The sequence below is a fragment of the Neoarius graeffei genome, chromosome 20, assembly GCF_027579695.1.
Source record: "Neoarius graeffei isolate fNeoGra1 chromosome 20, fNeoGra1.pri, whole genome shotgun sequence".
NCBI classification, from domain to species: domain Eukaryota; kingdom Metazoa; phylum Chordata; class Actinopteri; order Siluriformes; family Ariidae; genus Neoarius; species Neoarius graeffei.
Genome location: NC_083588.1, coordinates 27,010,635 through 27,030,703, shown reverse-complemented (window position 1 = coordinate 27,030,703; position 20,069 = coordinate 27,010,635). Strand labels below are relative to the sequence as shown.

General features: G+C 44.0%; 1 protein-coding gene across 7 annotated transcripts in view; it reads left to right on the top strand.

Moving 5' to 3' along the window:
- Window positions 1–20,069, top strand: part of tsen54 (TSEN54 tRNA splicing endonuclease subunit) — a 191,490-nt gene that overhangs the window by 31,574 nt on the left and 139,847 nt on the right. For all 7 annotated transcript variants that reach the window (XM_060901450.1, XM_060901448.1, XM_060901449.1 and 4 more), the window contains exon 2: window positions 9,135–9,293. In XM_060901450.1, the coding sequence (XP_060757433.1) occupies window positions 9,135–9,293 (159 nt within the window). The remainder of the gene's footprint in view (window positions 1–9,134; window positions 9,294–20,069) is intronic.

Sequence of the window (20,069 nt, the reverse complement as noted above, 5' to 3'; positions counted from 1 at the left end):
CCCAAATATGGTATGAATCTGACAAACAGCCTAGGAAGAGTACATCAAAATGTAACGCGTGTTTTGGCAATGGAGTCATTACTGCCTATGTCCAAATGGTGGTGCTCTACCAGAGGGTGATTTTAGGCATGTGGATATCTTCAGAACCATGATATAACCTGTGAAGTTTGAGCCACATCAGGCAACGCGTAGTGAATTTGACTCCCTTCCTGTTTACGTGGCAAAATTTTTTTTTAAATATTTTTATTAAATATTCATGAATATAATTGCACAACAGACATGCAAACAAATATATACATCTAGGCAGGTATTCAGTTAGACCAGGGGTTTTCAAAGTGTGGGAGAGTCAGCCCCCCAGAGAGCAAATAAACAGCGCCCCCCTCACAATTTTTGTTGTTGCTATACTTAATGTTCCATTCGTATTTAAAAAAAAAAAAAAAAAATGGTTGTTGTACACATTATTTTTTTTTTTACACATTTTAAACATCTGTGCTTTTCTTTTTAAAACATCTTGTTTTACACATTTTAAACATCTCATAGCATCGTTAGCTAGCACCTCTTGGCAGACAACACACTGGCAGTGGATCATCTTCAGATCCAGTCCATGAAAATCCAAACTTTTAAATAATCGTCGTCATACTTCCTTCTTTTTTCAGTCCCCCCAGGATTTCGCGGGCCTTTTTTGTGATTGTTGTGGGCTAAAATGTCTGTTGTGGGGGTTTTCCAAAAAATTGCGATGAAAGTTGTGGTGTTTTTTAGGTTTTTGTTGTGATTACATTGCGGGAGGAAGTGAAAGTTGCGAGAAATTGTTGCGATTTTCTTTTTGTGATTTAAAATTGAGTGGTATGTTAAATAAGTTATTACTGAAAAACTATTGATTAAAAAAAACAGACACTGAGAAATGGTCCTATAAACAACTTTACCAATATAAAAGATTACCAGGACTACAAAAATGCAGAAAAATAGGCTTTACTTATCCAAATGCACCTGTTGGTTCAAAAGTTAGTGCATAGAACCTCACAGCACAACATGAAGTTACCTTAAAAATATAATATAAATGCCTCAGCTTTCATGTAAGAAAAAAACAACTAATACTAGTACTGTGTGCAGGCAGTCTCTCCTGAAGACTAAATTAAATAATTATAAACTAATAAAATAAATGGCTCAGGCTTTATAGAAGAAAATTGAACAGAATCTCACAGTATGATGCTGAAGCTGCCTAAACAATGGAAAAAAATACCATTTTGGCAAAAATGTTGGCATACATTAATTTCTTGTATTAAGTAAAAAAATAATGTAAAGTGCACACAGTCCTTCACTGTAAACATAACACACTTTCAGTAACAGAATTTAAGCCTATATAAACTGTCTCGCACATGCAGTGTTGCCAGATACCGCTGACATTTTTCCAGTCCAAAATATGTTCAAAACCTGCCAAAATACACTTAAAACCGCCCAATCTGGCAACACTGCGCGCATGCTGCTTCTCTTGAACGTATACACGGAAGTAAGGCGGAAGGTAGTTTGTCGACGTCACCTCAAGACGACGCCAACGATTGGTCAAATTTGCGGGAAGGTTGCGGTGATTGGATATAATTGCAACACCGCCCTGAATTCGCGGGGATTGGTTGAATTTGCAAATTGCAACATCGCGAAATCCTGGAGGGTCTGGTTTTTTGCTTGGCCCAGACTCTGTCTCCTCACTCACTGTAGCTTTAGGTACTAAAAATCGATCCATTTTGTCTCTGGCAAAGGCTAGCTGAAGTTCGCTAAATGTCCGCAATAGTAACTTATTCTGGTTTGTTTCCTCATGTTGCGCCCACCCTGAAGAACTCTGGTGTCCCCCAGGGGAAGCGTGCCCCACACTTTGAAAAGCCCTGAGTTAGACTATTCAATTAAGACATTGACAATTATAACAACATAAGGAGGGCATCTGCTTAATCTGAGTAATGCTAGACATTGGTACATGGCTTCTATTACTGCTACATCCTATCATCAGTGTCCTTACATGTTTGAGTTGCTCTTTCCAGACATATCTACTGAAGTTTTCCCATTGTTCATGAACAATGTCATTTTTCCAGTTCAGTCTTCCCAGCATTTTTTTCCACATGCCACAGCTTCCATCATTAGACCCTGCCACATATTCAGTGTGGGAGTTTGGGGCTCCCTCCAACACCTTAGAATCACCCGAGCACAGGTTATTAGGCCTGTTTTCAATATTCTAAATGGAGATTTGTTCAAGTGTGGCACTGTTGCATTGTCCCCCAAGGGGAGACAGTCCTGGTGATCTAGGCAGTTCACATTCCAACCATCTACTCCTTTAGTCCAGAGCACTGCTCCACAGTGGGGAGACTTTGGGACCTTCCCATAATGCATGCATATATGTGCCATGCTCTTTCCTACACTTTCAGCATAAATCATCAACTAGGCCCATTCTTTGCTTCTCGCTTCTGATATTCCTCAGAGGATATCAGAGAAGCGAGATGTCCTCGTGAGGGATCCCCTCCCATCTCTTTTCCTCCAATGCATGAGAGAGTTCTTTCTCCCATATCTTCCTCAGATTACCACAACCATTATTGCTTGTCCATGGATGACGCGTACCACTTGGATGCCTTATGAAATATTGTTGGCTACTCTGCTACATTTTTATCTTGATGAAAAAAAAACTTTGCCATTTACAGTGTCTAATCTGTAAATATTTCCAAAAGTGACCTCGACCTTCTAAATTACATTTCTCCAATTCTGCCATAAGAAAGGAATTTACCCTCTTCAAATGGCTCGTTTTACTGTTCTAATTTTTTTTTTTAAACACATGTATAAATGAATGACATGAGGGCAGTATGTGGGCTAACTCATCTCACAAGAGGTGTTTATATTTCCAAACATGAGAAGTTTCTCAAAGTTCGCATCTGAGAGGTGGTTTCTCTTGGGTTGGAAAATATCCTGCCCTACGCTAAAGAGACGCTCATATGCTACACTAGAAGAAAAAAAAATCAGATGTTCTCTAGCCTAACTTATTCAGTCATCACCTGAATGTCTCATCTCCTTATCTGTAGCCGCTTTATCCTGTTCTACAGGGTCGCAGGCAAGCTGGAGCCTATCCCAGCTGACTACGGGCGAAAGGCGGGGTACACCCTGGACAAGTCGCCAGGTCATCACAGGGCTGACACATAGACACAGACAACCATTCACACTCACACCTACGGTCAATTTAGAGTCACCAGTTAACCTAACCTGCATGTCTTTGGACTGTGTGGAGGGGAACCCACGCAGACAACATGCAAACTCCACACAGAAAGGCCCTCGCCGGCCATGGGGCTCGAACCTGGACCTTCTTGCTGTGAGGCGACAGCGCTAACCACTACACCACCGTGCCACCTCACCTGAATGTGTTCTCAAATTTGTATTTGAGGTCTTGAATGTTGAAAGAAGCTGCTTCTTGGGGTTGCAAAGCAGGCACCTAAATAAGTAACTTTTGTCTGTGACCCTGCACAAGCTCCTATGTTTTTCGAGATATGGCCAAGGTGACTGGGTACATGATTTCTCTCCTTCTGCCATTGTTCCATTACTTAAGCTAGTGTTGTTCCTGTTCAACCATGCGGATCTCTGGTCTTTTCAGTTTATTAGATGACTTTGCACGATTTGTTACATTACTGCCATCTGGAGACGAGGATGTATATGCTCAACAATCCAATTGGACTTCCACATCACGTCAAAGTCAGGGCTTTTCTAAACTAGTTACTTTGCCCTCCCCCTACTCACTTCCATTCGCTTTTTCCCATTTACTTTATGCGTCAATCGAGTGGAAGTGAGAAGGGGGAGGGTGAAGTAGTTAGTCAGTGCGTTTACATGCACATCGAAATCGAGCTACTGTCGGTAATCGAGCTAAGGGTCCCAGCAGGGGTGCCAGAGAAATCCAATCCTACATGCACACAAAGAAATTGAGCTATTGTGTGAGGTACATTGTGCACCCGAGCCACAGGTGGCGCTACACGCCCCATCGTGTTGGTACACTTCCGGTTGTTGTCATGAAGAAGAGCTATTCAAGAGTATTAACAAAGTTATCAGCAGTGTTGCCAGATACTGCTGACGTTTTCCAGCCCAAAACGTGTTCAAATCCGCCAAAATGCACTTAAAACTAGGGCTGCACGATTATGGAAAAAATGATAATCACAATTATCTTGATCAAAATTGTAATCGCGATTATTAATCACAATTATTCTTGATGTTAGGGAAATCACTTAAATTTTATTTCACTATATTCAAACAAACAATATGAACAGCTTTCAGTGCAGAATGAAATTTGAGAGATTCTGATTTCCAAATGACAAATAAATGAAATTTATCCAAGAAATTACCAAAGGATGAAGGAACTGAAAACTCAATTGCAACAATTACATAGCATTATACTGAGGCCTACAAGTTTTTAGCTAGAAAGACCAGCCTATCAACATGCTCTGGCTTTAAACATGAGCGAAGGCAGGTCACAACATTTGCCTCCAGTGCTAAATAGTCTGTTGTTCCAACATAGTTAGCTTTTCTCTCTCACCTCAATCTGCTACCTACTCTCACACGATCACCCCTTGAAGAAGATACCGCTGCACTGAAGCTCTGCGCACTTGGCCAGTGTTGCCAGATGCTGCTGACGTTTTCCAGCCCAAAATATGTTCAAAACCTGCCAAAATGCACTTAAAACCACCCAATCTGGCAACACTGCACTTGGCTTGCTTGCTTATTTAGGCGGAGTAATGAAACCTTACATGCGTCGGTTCGCCCCCTAATGGTTTGGCGGAGTATTGGTCAAAAAGTGCTTGATCAGATGTACAGCAGAGCTCGCATTTTAAATGGAAATAAATCGCGATTTTCATTTAATTTAATCGTGGCAGCCAAAATCGCGATTTTCGATGAATTGTGCAGCCCTACTTAAAACCGCCCAATCTGGCAACACTGGCAGACACTGTTCACAAGTTCCGTGCTCAAGCTGTTAGGCTTGCTCTAACAGACTGTATGGCTACAAACTGTCCTGCGCAGACAACTTATTTTGCACAATTGTATATTTTCCTAAAGTCCATTTTTTGCTTACAAAAAATATTTTTTTTTTTTGCTTACAATTTAACTTGTGTCTTAATAAATACACAAAGTTCAATTGCTTTGTTTTTATTGACATTCTTCAGATGTTGGACACACACACACACTAGGGGTGTGCAAAAATATCGATACGGCGATATATCGCGATACTTTGTCTTCTGATTCAATATCGATACTCAGAATTTGAATATCGATATTTTTTCAAATAATAAATCATGTTTCAGACGGGTTGTAAATCCAGTACGACTTCCGCACCTCCGCTCCACGAGGTGTCGCTGTGCCGCTCCCTCACTGCAAGGCACTCTTCGTCTTCTCTTTTTTCCCTGGCGGTTGCAGTGAGGGAAAAAAAACAAGCAAGCATGGCTGTTAACATAAACCTAGAGACGCCGCCGAACTTTAAGGCAGATGTTTGGAGGCACTTTGGATTACAAAGGAAAGGAGAAAAAAACAGTGAGCCGGTGTTCTGTAAAGTTATCCTACCTCTTGGATTTGTCCTACCAAGCCTACTGCGCATGCGCGAAATCCAGGAGGGTAGGAAAATTCAACAGTAGTTTTGTCCTACCGATCAGCTGGGCTGATAGAAAATCGGTGAGTATTTCACGCATTTGCCGATTTTTATGTTTTGTGCGTATTGGTCGAGTCTTTGGCCGAGTCAAATAATTTGTATTGCCTTGTTTTGAATAATAAACCGGTCTGTATGAGAACTTGCTAATTCATGTGTTCTGCGCATGTGCAGATGGCTTCGCACATGCGCAGTAGGAGACTAAGCTGCACACTGCACTTTTCAATGCGTTTCAGACAGTATGTTGTTCCTGCAAAATAAGCACAAGTTAAATGTTCTCCGGTATATGTTCTCAAGTTTACAAAGAACAAATTGATATTAGTGTTAGCACTGAAATGTATGTGCAGTCTGCAGTGCAAGTTTTAAGTTTTCATAAAACAATTTGATTCTGCTTGTTAAGCAGCACTGATGTGTCCATGCTTACAGAAAAGTTGATAATACTAGCACAGAAATGTGAGTTTTCTGTATGTTGTAGTGAAGCAACTCTTGGTTTTGCCAGCAGTGGAAGAGAGACAAATATATGTCTGGCAAGAGTGTGTAGTTATGTATGTGAAATGTAATTTTACAGTGGTCAATAAATTCTGATTTTCTTCAGTGACACAGATATCGTGATGTGGTTGAAATTTCTTGCAATATATCGATTATCGCAGAATCGCTGTACCGTGATATTATCGTTATCGTGGGCAAAATATCGCCATCGTATCGTGAGGTATCTGGTGATACCCAGCCCTAACTAACACACACACACAATGACTTGTTTATGTACACAATTCACAGCTATGCAACAGCTGTACAGATGTGTTTGGTGATACAGTAAGTGAGCTAAATTTTAACAGTGCAAACAATGCCACAAAAAGAAAAGATTCATGCCGTTGTCATGCCGACCAAGGTTGTTGTGTTTCCCGCTTGTGGTCTCATCACTCGTCACTTCCGGAACGGGCAGTGCTGAAGTAAGTAGCTCGAATACGTAGCTTAATAGGGTATACATGCACTAAGTAGCTCGGCAGAAATTGCATAATCTAGGTCGTGTAGCTCGATTCCGAGAAATCAAGTTCGGTTCAATTTCAGCCGAATTAAGGTGTATACATGGCATTTTGAACTTCGATTTCAGTCGAGCAACGGCAGAAATTCGATTCTCTCCATGTGCATGTAAACGCACTGACTTTCAGAAAGGGCCACAGATGCCCCTTTTCCACCAAAGCAGTTCCAGGGCTGGTTCGGGGCCAGTGCTTAGTTTGGAACCAGGTTTTCTGTTTCCACTGACAAAGAACTGGCGCTGGGGCTAGAAAAACCGGTTCCAGGCTAGCACCAACTCTCTGCTGGGCCAGAGGAAAGAACCGCTTATGTCAGCGGGGGGGCGGAGTTGTTAAGAACAATAAGACCGCGAAAGATCGCCATTTTTAAGCGACGAGAAGCAGCAGCTATACAAACGCGAAGTCATCCGTTGTTGCTGCTGCTGCTTCCGTGTTTTTGCTTTGATATTTGCGCCAAGGTTTATGTAAACATAGCGCCGTAACTGACGTATACAGCGACGTAATGATGTGGCTCCGCTTAGCACCGCGAGCTATGGAAAAGCAAACTGGTTCTCAGCTGGCTCGCAAGTTGAACGAGTTGTGAACCAGCACCAGCCCTGGAACTGATTTGGTGGAAAAGGGGTAAGAGTGCTTCTGCTGGGGACGTATACAGCAGTGTGCATGTTTCACTCTCCCGTACAATCCTGAGTGCTTGTGTTATGGGGATAAAATTTTAGACTGTGTTTAGCACAGAAATATCCAATAAAAAAAATGGCTTGTGTGGCCGTTACTGCCAAGCTACTGAGATGTAGTTCGTAACTAGCGATGCTACTGCCCAACACTGGCACTATAGAGCTCCAGGACCACGCCCAGTCCCTTGCTCAATGTCAACTTGTGATTTTATGCACAGTTGATCAGTATGCCAAAATTCATGAGTTTTTGAGCATCCCAAGTGCCTCAAAAACGAGTTTTCACACGGAGGGGGAAAAAAGAGAGAAAAACGGGCCGAAAACAATAGGGCTTTGCACCTAGGCCTGCACCTTGGTGCTTGGCCCTAAAAAAAATCTCCTGAGTCGCACAGATCATTGCAGAAGCCCAGTGTGTCACTTACAGGAATTAACTGGACCTGAAATTATGAGTTTTACAATCGGGGTACAAAGTTTGTGTCCCGGGTCCAAAATTCAAATTAAAAAAAAAAAAACCTATCAGATCTGCACTTTTGGAAATTAATACACATATGAACATAGGCATGTGTAATAGTTTGCATTATAACAAGATTAAGTGTAGCTTTTAAGCAGGGCTGGGAGAAACAAATGAAGTGATTCTCGGAGAGGACTTTTTTTTTTTGATAATTTGGAATCCACTACTTCCATAGTGCTTTTAAATATAAGGCTGTAAGCTTTGTGTTAGTTGTCTCTATTTATGTCCCAACATCTTGACCACATTTTAGGATGAAAATAATCATTTTAGATATGTTATTTTATATTGAAAAATTAGCTGTCTCGGAGAGGACTTTTTTTTTTGACACAATTGCATACTAATTTGATCAAAATAGTCTGAAAACTTACTGGCATTCAACATTAAAACTTAACTATGTTTCCAATGATATGGAACCAAATATTTGTTTTATGGTATAAAGATTGATTTACTGTAAGTGCATCCCTTTTGGAGCTACCTGTGGTCAAAAAAGCACCTTTTTCTAAATGACACGAGTAATTTTGCTAAATATGACACATTGCCATACATTCACCAAAAATAACGTTATCATTTTTTTTTTTTTTTGCATGGTAAATAGAGCTATCACAGGGCTACAATAAACAACCAAGTTTATTTAGTCAAGCCTTTTTGATATTGAAGAGAAGTGTTAAATGTGATTTTTAGCTTGCGTACCCTGATTGTAAAACAACCCATAATGAATATAACCAGTATGAATGCTGTTAATGTGGGTTACACAAGCTTCTCTTGCGTTTTCACAAGCTAGTAGCATACTAGCCAACATGCATGGTTGTGCTGTTTTATATTTGTACACATGCATACAGGATCCTCCAAAAACATTTTTGACAGCTGTGTAACTTCACAGCTATCAGAAGGCGGCAAAAGCCTTTAAATTTCGGCATGACTTTAACATTTATATAGGCGGAATATATCTTCTGTAAAGCTGCTTTGTGAAGATTTTGTTTAAAGTAGTATACAAATAGAATTTAATTGAAAATCCAGGAGGTGAGCTGGTCAGAGGCCCTGAACATGCAGTTGGGGCCAGTGCAGTTGATGAGAGCAGAAATAAGTTTTTAGTCTTGTCATATCGATCACCAAAAAGTGAGGGGTGTGGGGGTTTTTTAATTGATTTTTTAAAGTTTACTTTGGGTTACATTTGTGACTTCATTGGATTGTAAATTCTTTGTTAGTATAATTGAATTATTCCCATAGCTATTGGATTGATTTGTTACTGTCCCATGCTTTTTCCCTTACAGTTCATCAGAATTATTTCCAGGACTGACTCGAAGTCATAAGATTCCTGTAAGGGGACAAAAAGAGTTTTTACCAAACAACTCTGTGCAGCAAAAGGCATGTCTGCAGAAAACCCTTGATGACCACTGGATGCTTGTGATGGAGGAACGAGTAGAGCGAGTGTGAGTACATGGTTTTTGTTTTTCTTGTGGTAGTCATGTTTACCAAAGGTTCCTAATGTCTACAGCTTTTCAATAATCCATATCATTTGAATTGGCTAGGAGGGTGATCTTAAGGTTCCAGTTATGGGACACTTATTAACCACAGTTCACAAAGTTGCAAGAAGTATGCAGGACACACAGGTATGCTTATTTTAAAGCATTACTCACTCACTGGCAGGTTCGAGACCAGGGGCCTCATTTATAAAACTTTTAGTGTATTCCAGAGTGAAAGTGTGCTTGCATACAAAAACCAGGAAGTGGTGTGAAATAAACCGAAAAAAAAAAAATAATCTTTTTGAATATATGCAGATGAATCTGCCTCTTGTCCAGCCCAGTTACCACCCACAAATATGCATAATTATTCAATGCAGAGTACCTCATACATACTTAAATATGGGTTGTACCAGTCATTGTTCGGTGCGGTTGCTTTGACAATGAAGAAACAACAGAATTTCAGAGAATGTGAATTGGGATTAAAGACAAAAGGGCACAATTACTGCTACTGAAAACTTGATAAATGAACTAACAGAAATAAAAGGGACATGTCCAAAATACCAAGACATTAAGAGTTTGTTTAAAAATACACCTTAGCAATGGTCTCTGTGAGATGGGGGCTTCTCCACCCCCCAACTCACGTCAGGACTGGCCCTCACCAATAACAAAATGAAGAAAGACGAAACTAGGCAACTGAAAATATATAGTGAATACGGGTGCGGATTTATTTACAGTGCAGAAGTGAGTATACAACATAGGAAACCAAAAACTGAATAAACGCAAAACAAAACCGGCCTCAATCAGGCAAATAAAATCACAAACTACAACACAATATTTTCTAAATACACACTTCTTAGCACTTACTTGTCGCAACACCGCCTCACAGCAAGCGTGTGCTCACCTGCCCTTCTCTTCCCAGAATGAAAAAGACCGGCCCTTTTTAAAGGGTTCACAGACTCCACATCACTGCTGATTGGTCCCGTAATCAACCAATTGAAGTTTTTCACCTGACGTCACAGGGTCACATGACGCCCGGTGTCTGCCATTTTGAAGGTCAAGCTACATATTAACACTGCAGACAGAGAGGGAGAACCAGCCTGAAAAAAAAAAAAACGTGTTCCAGACACCGGATCCAGTGTAAATAGCTGCCGGAGCGCGCTCCGGCTTGCTCCCCCTCAAATTAAGCAGCACGCTCCGGCTTGCTCCCGGAGTGCTCCGGCCAAGGTTCCGGAGCGCGCTGCTTAATTTGAGGGGGAGCAAGCCGGAGCGCGCTCCGGCAGCTATTTACACTGGATCCGGTGTAAATAGCTGCCGGATCATAATTACAGTAAACTAGTAAATACAGTAAAGGAAAAACTTGAGACTGAAAGGTTTTAAGTCATCCAAATGACTGAACGTAAACATTGCTACAGTAACATACTAGCTATGTTGTTGACATTAGCTAGTGCTAACAGCTAGCTGCTAGTACACTGCTACAACACAGACACCGACCCTAATAATACAGTTCTTGGTCATTGCCTGGTAACAGCAAATTTATAACGGGCCATGTCTCAACAGACTAAGAAGTTATTTCAATGACATTTAGTAACATTTTGTTTATCCTGAGGACCGAAAGTAAATGAAAAATGTGAACAAACCTTAGCTGTAATAAGATGGCGACCACCAGCTCCAGGGACGACCCACTGATGCAGGCATGTTACCCAGCCTGACACAAAATATTTGTAGGCATCCAAACTCATACACTTTCAGATCAATACCTGTGTATGGCGATGGGTTTTTAACGACATAGGTATACAGATCATGTGGGCCGAAGTCAGGTAAAGACGAGGGCTTCGTGTACTTCTGTTCATCAGTGAACAATCCTGGTGGAAGCAGGTAAACGTCGTTCTCTAAGCCTGCTAACCTCAATTTTTGCAAATACCTCTCCCTCTGCTCGTCCTGTAAATGCCCTACGTTGCTGGATAGTGAAGGTGTTTTCTGCATCTTGCTCCTTTTTCTTTTGTTTTTCGTTTGTTGCCTTCCTCACATTCAAACTGATTCGAGCCGTGACGTCCAAAATGGCAGCCTAACGATGCATCACATGACTTGGTCACGTGGGTGAAAAACCTCAATAGGAAAAATTGTTACAAAAAGTATTAAAACACACATTTAAAGTCCAGTACAAAATACCACCATATTCCCCAACCCACATTAAAAATAAAAGAAATGACACAGAACACTTTGACAGACTTGCATGTTGGAAATAAAGCTACACAATACAATTTCCCCAAAACCCTACACTTCCGTGTGGAAACGTTCTCTCCACTGCCCCAGATCAGTGTATAAGAACTTAGGTTCCGAGAGGCTCTGGTTTCCCCCTGGACCCGATGGCTGACGCACAGAAAGTGAGGTGAGTGAAATGTTTGTTTGTCGCGTGAAGTTGGAGTTAGGGCTGCTCGATATTGGAAAAAATCAATATCACGATTTTTTCAGTAAATATCGATATCGCGATTTTTAAAACGATATTTATACACCTTTTTTTAAAGCCCTGATCATCAACACCTGAGGCACCGGGCCACATTTTTATAGTACAGGCCTCATAGGCTACCTGTCAACCCTTCCCGTTGTACCCTGAAACGCCTTTTACTTAAACTATTTACTGTGCAAGCGCGTACTTTGCATAGGTCCTATAGCCTGCACAAGGCTCACGTTCTCCTCACTCAACATTTCCGATCACAGAGGATGGAGCCAGCGCTGGTATTACCAGTGATTACTGCGTAACGTCCACACTGGCTCGTAGCCAGCCAAGGATAAAATCTCTCTCTCACACACACACACACACACTACAACGTAAGCTTGTGTGTTGTTAAGACACCAACATTAAAACACGCGCGCACACACACGGACTGGCCATTGGGAGTAGCGGGAGTTTGTGGGCCGGCGGAGAAAAAAAAAAAAGTTGCGCGCTGGCCTTTAATATGATAAGCAATGTTAACAGTTTCTTTAAGAAACTGTTAACATTGCTTATCATATTAAAGGCCAGCGCGCAACTGTAATAAACAATGTTAACAGTTTCTTAAAGAAACTGTTAACATTGCTTATATTAAAGGCCAGCGCGCAACTGTTTTGTTTTTTTCTCCGCCGGCCCACACTGAACCACTGGGAAAACTCCCGCTACTCCCGATGGCCAGTCCGTGTGTGAACACGCACAATATAGAGACAAGTCCTTAAGAATTAACATGCATGAAAATAGCTCAGCGGCATGTAAACATTCCCTGAAAGTGTAGGTGGCACTGCGGCTAGATGCTACGTGAAATGGCACAAGGCAAACACCATGCTTCGCTCAGTCAACAGACAAAATCCACGAACCCAGAAGTCCTCCTACTACTGTGGGTTAGTGTTCTGTGGCCAAAAACACCCTACGCACAGTCATTCCAAAACATCCCCACTAGTTGCAGGTTATGTCTCAAATACAGATATGCGTTGTGGATTAAGCGATCTATTTTCAAGCATCAGGCTTCTCTTCCTTCATCTTCCAAATGTGGACTCCGCTATCTTTTTGGCATGTCAGCATTGAAATACCATTTGCAGAGATATTTCACTCGAAAAGTAAAAGCAACACATGATTAGGGCTACATGATTAGCAGGGGGACACCGTTTTAAGCGCACGGAATTTTAAAAACAATGTAATTACATCTGAGTCCGTCTACATCGCGCAATAAACCCGTCCTTAGCAGAACCTACTTCAAAGCATGATGCTAGCTGCAGATGCACAAGTCAAAATCAAATGAACCCAAGTAAACATGCCGCGGCGGGCAACATTAATAACCAAATTGCCTTACCTTAAAACGCTGCCTTGACCACAGGACGACTCGCAATTATTCCACTTAAATCCACACGGTTTAACACATCTAACACAGCTAGCAAGCTGGATATGTGCTAATATTGTTGTGCTTGTTTTCTTCCGTAGATGCCATTTTTACATTACCCAGTCCCACATCCAAAAATATGACGTAAATATGTTAATTGTATTATTATAACTATTAGCAAGCAAATCAAACAACATATTAACAAATCAATATATCAAATCACCCGACACGTATGAAAACAGAAGAATTGATTTTTTACTCTTGCGGAGATATCGCGGGAGTAGAATGGATGACGTATGCAAGGCTACGGTGTGCCTTAGGGGACAGAAGGGTTCGTTTTACCTTACTGTCACGTCAATGTTATTGTTGTTTTATTGCCATTGTAGAAATATTGTGCACGTCCCTTTCGACAAATGACAAAAAATCGTTTCATATCGATATTATGAATTTTGATATCGTTTGACACCAATATCGATATCGCGATAAAAATACGATATATTGCACAGCTCTAGTTGGAGTGCATATGGATTATGGAGCGGAGACAACGGGTACCACGCTGCTCGCCAAGATGGTAAGTAAACGAATGTTCCGACAGAATATACATGATAGTGTGTGTGTGTGTGTGTGTGTGTGTCATTTCGCGCTGGCCGCGATAAAAAGTAACTTGCCCCGAATGCTGAATGAATGCTTGCAAAAGCTAACCGGTGTCTCAGCTACATGCGCATGCGTATATTTGTGTGTGTGTGTGTGTGTGTGTGTGTGTGTTGGCGCATGAAAGAGTGTGTCTGAGTGTCGGGTGGTATCTGTTAGTGTAGTACATGTATGAGATGTAGTGGCGTTCTGTGAAAAATGTAATTACCACCGCTCACCATTTTTCACATTTCCTCCCCTTTCGGTTGGCTTGCCACCAGGGTGGCGAGACAGGAAGTCCGCTACAGGGTTCTGTGACCCTGCCCTGTAGTTCACCGTGAACCTGTAGGGCTGCAAAGAGAGAAACCAATGTGTAATTCTAGCATTAGAGTCTTTCATTCGCCCCAACCATTGCAATGCTCTGTGGTCAGTCTCTAGTAAAAAGTCTCTGCCCAACAGGTAATACTTGAATGTCTCTAGTGCCCACTTCACAGCAAGACACTCAAGCTCCTCCACCGAGTACCTTGTTTCTCGGGGGGGGAAAAGCTTTTGGCTGATATATGCCACCAGTTTCTGCTGCTCCGCCTCTCCCTGAAGTAGGACTGCCCCCAGCCCCACCCCAGAGGCATCTGTCTGTGCGAAGTCTGGGCTCTGTAACACGGGTTCACAAAGCAGAGCCCCCTTCAGGTCCTGGAAGGCATGCTCCTGCACCTCCCCCCACTCCACCTTGGTTGACCCCGACTTGCGAGTCAGATCCGTGAGGGGTGCAGCATGGGTGGTGAAGTTCGGAATGAACCTCCGATACCACCTGGCAAGGCCCAGGAAAGAGCAGACATCCTTCTTAGTACGGGGTCGCGGACAGTCCCAGACCGTGTCGACCTTGTCCTTCTGGGGCTTAATCACCCCCTTGCCAATGATGTGCCCTAGATAACGAACCTCCTGCTGGGCCAGGGAACACGTCTTTGGCTGGATGGTCAAGCCAGCCTCGCTGATGCGCCGGAACACCTCAGCCAGATGTTGGAGGTGTTCCCCCCCCAGGTGGCGCTCCAAACCACCACGTCGTCAAGATAAGCTGCGGCGAAGCCCCCCGTGTCCTCCAGGACACGGTCCATGAGTCTTTGGAAGGTCGTCGGTGCCCCCTGCAAGTCAAAGGGCATGGTGGTGAACTGGTACAGGCCTTGAGGGGTACAGAAGGCAGTGTACTGTTTTGCCCCCTCAGCCAGCGGCACCTGCCAATACCCTCTGCAGAGGTCAAGGGTCGTGATGTAAGACACCCTCCCAAGCCCCTCGATCAAGTCGTCCAGCCTGGGCATTGGGTAGGCGTCGAATGTAGACTGGGAGTTCAACTGTCTAAAATCAATGCAAAAGCGGATGCTGCCGTCCTTCTTTGGGACCAGCACCACTGGACTGCTCCAGCTGCTGCTGGACCGCTCAATGACCCCCAGCTGCTTCATTACATCCAGCTCCTCCTGCAGAGCGGGAAGCAACTGCTCTGGGATGCGGTACATCCTTTGCTGCACTGGTTTTGAGTCCTTCAATTGGAGGTCATGCTCCACCAACAAAGTGTGCCCAGGCTGCTCAGAGAACAAGCTCGGAGGGATGATGGCCTGCAACTCCTGTGCTTGCCGAGCTGTCAGGTGGGAGACATCCGGTTCAGTTGGTACGACTGCTGCAGGGAAGAACTGCTCCTGCGGTTCCGCATCACCCTCCACGTCCTGCACCAGGAGCTGCTGGCTGAGCGGCGTCTCCCGTACTCGCCACTCCTTAAGCAGGTTGATGTGAAAGGCTTGCTTTGTCTCTCGTTGACCTGGCATCTCCACCTCGTAGGTCACCGGCCCCAGCTGACACACCACAGTGTAGGGATGTAGAGACGGGTAACCATGGAAGGCAAGGCTTTGTAACCAATGAGGAGTCAGGAGAAGGATGATGTACACAAAGGATGGTTAAATTTATTTTTAACTAATGACAGCTCCCAAACTGTGCAGAATATTTACAGTGAATCAAAAAAAAAAAACTACAAATAATGACACGATGGTCAAACAAAGGCAAAAAATAATACTGGCTGCCTGGACTGGATACAGTAACTCATTCCAGCCCAAAGCAGAGGCGTCCTTTGCCTTGCGCTGAGCTCTTGTGGTAACACAGGCCATAGCCGTACTCTTCTCTTGCAACAGGTCAGCTAATATAGGGACATCCTGCCCCAAAATAACAGGATATGGTGCCTCATCCATAAGACCTACCCTCAGCAGATAAGGCTGTCCAATGTCAATAGTCACATTAGCTGTCTCATGCTCTCTGACGTCACCATGAATGCATCTAACCTGCACCGTGCCAATTCTAATTACATGCAGTGATCCCATACAGCTACGGCGTATGAATGTTTGGCTACTGCCAGAGTCCACTAAAGCCAACCAAGTCTTTCCTCTGATTTTAACAGGGACCGTTACATCAGTTACTGTGGGCCTACTATGATTAGCACTAGAGGCTTGGGGGATAAAACCGAGATTTGACTCAGTGGGTGGGAGTATGGGACATTCAGGTTTTATGTGCCCTGGCTGACCACAGTTATGACACACTATCTTGGGCTGAGTGCGTGTTGTGGGTGGTTGCGGTGCTGGTCTGTGTTGGGTGTGCCTAGTATACCTAGCCCCCCTAAAGTCACGACCAGTACCACCCCCTGGCTTACCCGAACCATGGCTGCTGGTGTCTCTGTTCTGCCGTTGGTATTGACTGGAATGGTCCATACAGCCCAGCTGAAGTCCTCTCCGGCCCTGCCTGGCAGACATGTAGGTCTCTGCCAGCTGTGCTGCCTCAGCTGACGACTGAGGGGCGTGTTCTTTAATCCAGGTGCGGCTCTCCGGGTTGACCATCCACAGGAATTGCTCCAGCACGACCAGGTCTTCGACTTCCTCCTTGGTCCGCCCCTCTGGTGTGACCCACTTCATGTATAGGTTTCGGAGTCTGGCCTGCAGCTCCCGCGGTGTCAAGTCAAGTTTATTTGTATAGTGCTTTTAACAATAAACATTGTCGCAAAGCAGCTTTACAGAATTTGAACGACTTAAAACATGAGCTAATTTTATCCCTAATCTATCCCCAATGAGCAAGCCTGTGGCGACGGTGGCAAGAAAACCTCCCTCAGACGACATGAGGAAGAAACCTCGAGAGGAACCAGACTCAAAAGGGAACCCATCCTCATTTGGGCAACAACAGACAGCCTGACTATAATATTAACAGTTTTAACATGACAGTTTCGTTGATGTTATAACTCTTCATTGATGGAAACTTGAGTGCAAAACTGTTCATGATAACTGCAGTCCTAAAGTTAGCAAGACAACTGTAGTCCTCAGCCATAAAAGGATTACTGTAAGAGTCCAGAGCATCCTCCAGGTATAACCCTCAACTGTCCTCATGGGGCCGTCCTTCACAGGAGCGGTGCGATAAAACTCCGACCAGACACAGGGCACCAGGATGGATCAAGCAGGTCCGAGGGGCAGAAGAGGCCAGCATCTCAATCCCAGGACCAACATGTAACTCAGAGGGACAGATTGGGGGGGGAAGAGAGAGAGAAAGAAAACACGTTAGGTATGCCCTAAAAATGACAAGTATTAAATCTGTGTGGTAGGCTCGAAGAGACGAGTGTCTTTACATCAGGCATAACACAACAATGGCATGTTTAATATGATAAAAAAATGTATCATGACCTGCTCTGGCTGGATGCTTGATTTGGGTGATGGGAGCACATTCCTCAGCAATGATGAGATGCAGATGGGACCCTTAGGGCTGGCCAAGACAATTCAGTGACATTTCACCGGGTCTGGGACATGCGACAAAGTCTGACGGCTGATTCCCTGCAGGCTACGATAGCCAGTCGAGGTCTCCACCCTCTCCACCAAAAGATTTCCTGTTGACTCCATGTAACTCAGAGGGACAGATTTGGGGTGGGGGAGGGAAAGAAAACACAGGTTGTTAGGTATGCCCAATGTCACCTGAATAAGTAGGAGCAGTATACATATTGCACCGAGTACAAGCAGGGACTCCGGCAACTAACTATGACAGCATAACTAAAAGGAGAGAGCCAGAAGGTAACACGGGCATGAGGGAGCCCCGGGACATAAAGCAGCCAGCCACTACACCATCAACAAACTCGAGTGAGCAAGCGAGTGGGGACTGACAGCATCCATACATCCCAGTTTACCAAAACACTCTGTCTGAGGACCCTCCAGATCTACACCTTTACCTCATAAACACAATTAACAAAAGGCTTGACTAAACAGATGTTTTCAGCCTAGACTTAAATGCTGAGACTGTGTCTGATTCCCGAACATTACTTGGAAGGCTGTTCCATAACTGTGGGGCTTTGTAAGAAAAGGCTCTGCCCCCTGATGTAGCCTTCACTATACGAGGTACCAGCAGATAGCCTGCACCTTTTGATCTAAGTAGGTGTGGCGGGTCATAGAGGAGCAGAAGTTCACTCAGGTACTGTGGTGCGAGACCATTTAGTGCTTTAAAGGTCAATAGTAGTATTTTATAATCAATACGAAATTTGATTGGGAGCCAATGCAGTGTGGATAAGACAGGCGTGATGTGGTCATATTTTCTAGTTCTAGTAAGGACTCTTGCTGCTGCATTTTGAACTAACTGGAGCCTATTTATGCACTTAGTGGCGCGGTGTCTTGCCATTCAGCACCTCCTTGGATCGGAACCTCAGCCGGTAGTTCTCTGCGTCGATTTCATACTTCCTCAGGATGGCACGCTTTACTTTTACATAGTCCTGGGCGTCTCGAACATCCATAGGCTGCACGTGCTTTTCCGGTAAGCAACGGCACCAGATAGAGTACCCATCCGTCCAATGGCCACTGGCTGGCCAAATCTATTCTCTCAAAAGATTTCATGAAATGCTCCAATGTCCTGGTCCTCCTGGTATGGGGACAGTTTGGGGGCAGCCCACATCATGGGCAATGGGGTGGGGCCATGGTGATCAGACACCTTTACAAGACTGGAGGGCATGTTGCTCACCCTGCTTGCGCCATCTTCAGATGGTTCCATGCTCAGCGGACGAGATGCTGATGAGGCAGTGGACTGACCTGGGTCCACGCTGTGCGGGCGAGATGCTGGTGGGGTGATGGACTGCCTCTCCAGCCGTTCTGCACTGATGACCGCCTGGAGCTGGCCAAACTGATGTTGGAGGGCCTTCAGTCGCTGGTCCTGCACCCGGGCTTCTCTCTCCCACCTCTTGTCACGCTGCTGTTGCTGTATGATGAACCGTCTGAGGATGGCCTCTAGGCCACCGTCGTTGTCGCTGACTGCAGGGTTATGCTGGCTCGCACCCTCGGCTCCATCCTCCCAGTCACTGGACATGCCACGGGATGCCGTCCGTCCTGCCATTCATCCTGCAGCTTGACTGGTATTGTTCGTCTCACTGGTTGCCGGTCACTGGTTGCCAAAACCGCTGCCACCAAATGTAGAGACGGGTAACCGTGGAAGGCAAGTCTTTGTAACCAATGAGGAGTCAGGAGAAGGATGATGTACACAAAGGATGGTTAAATTTATTTTTAACTAATGACAGCTCCCAAACCGTGCAGAATATTTACAGTGAATCAAAAAAAAACCCCTACAAATAAATAATGACACGATGGTCAAACAAAAAGGCAAAAAATAATACTGGAAATAAAGCTAGCTAACTATAGCAATAGCGCATACAAAATCACTCGGACACTGAGTTAACAAGGCCTACCACCCACAGGTCTGCACTCATCGCTGGCCCCCATAGACTCACTCGGGTAACTCTTTTAACAGAGTTCAAGTACTCGTTCCCCCGATGGATCATACCACTGTTACAAATTACATGGGGGTAAACTGACAGTGGAGCACTGAAATAGGCAAAAGAAAATAAATACCACAAAATACTGAAATACAAATCAAATGTGCTAGCATAGAAACCAATAGTACATGTACTAAAATCATAATCAAACCATAAATAAGCTTGAAACACAAGATAACACAAATTGGAACATACCATAATTAAGTACGCGCAGCGCTTGTGCATGCCTGAACGCACCTAACCTGAGAACACCAGTATATCAACTCAACAGTGACCGTGCAGACTCTTTTACAAGAGTGAGGAAACGCTACGGCACTGGTAAGTTGGTTATCACACATTTTATAGACATTAGCAAACTCTTTATAGCTTTAAAACATGTTGATTACACTGGCAAGAAAGTTTACACGCGAGAATGATTAAATGAACGTATCACGGCTGCAGTGT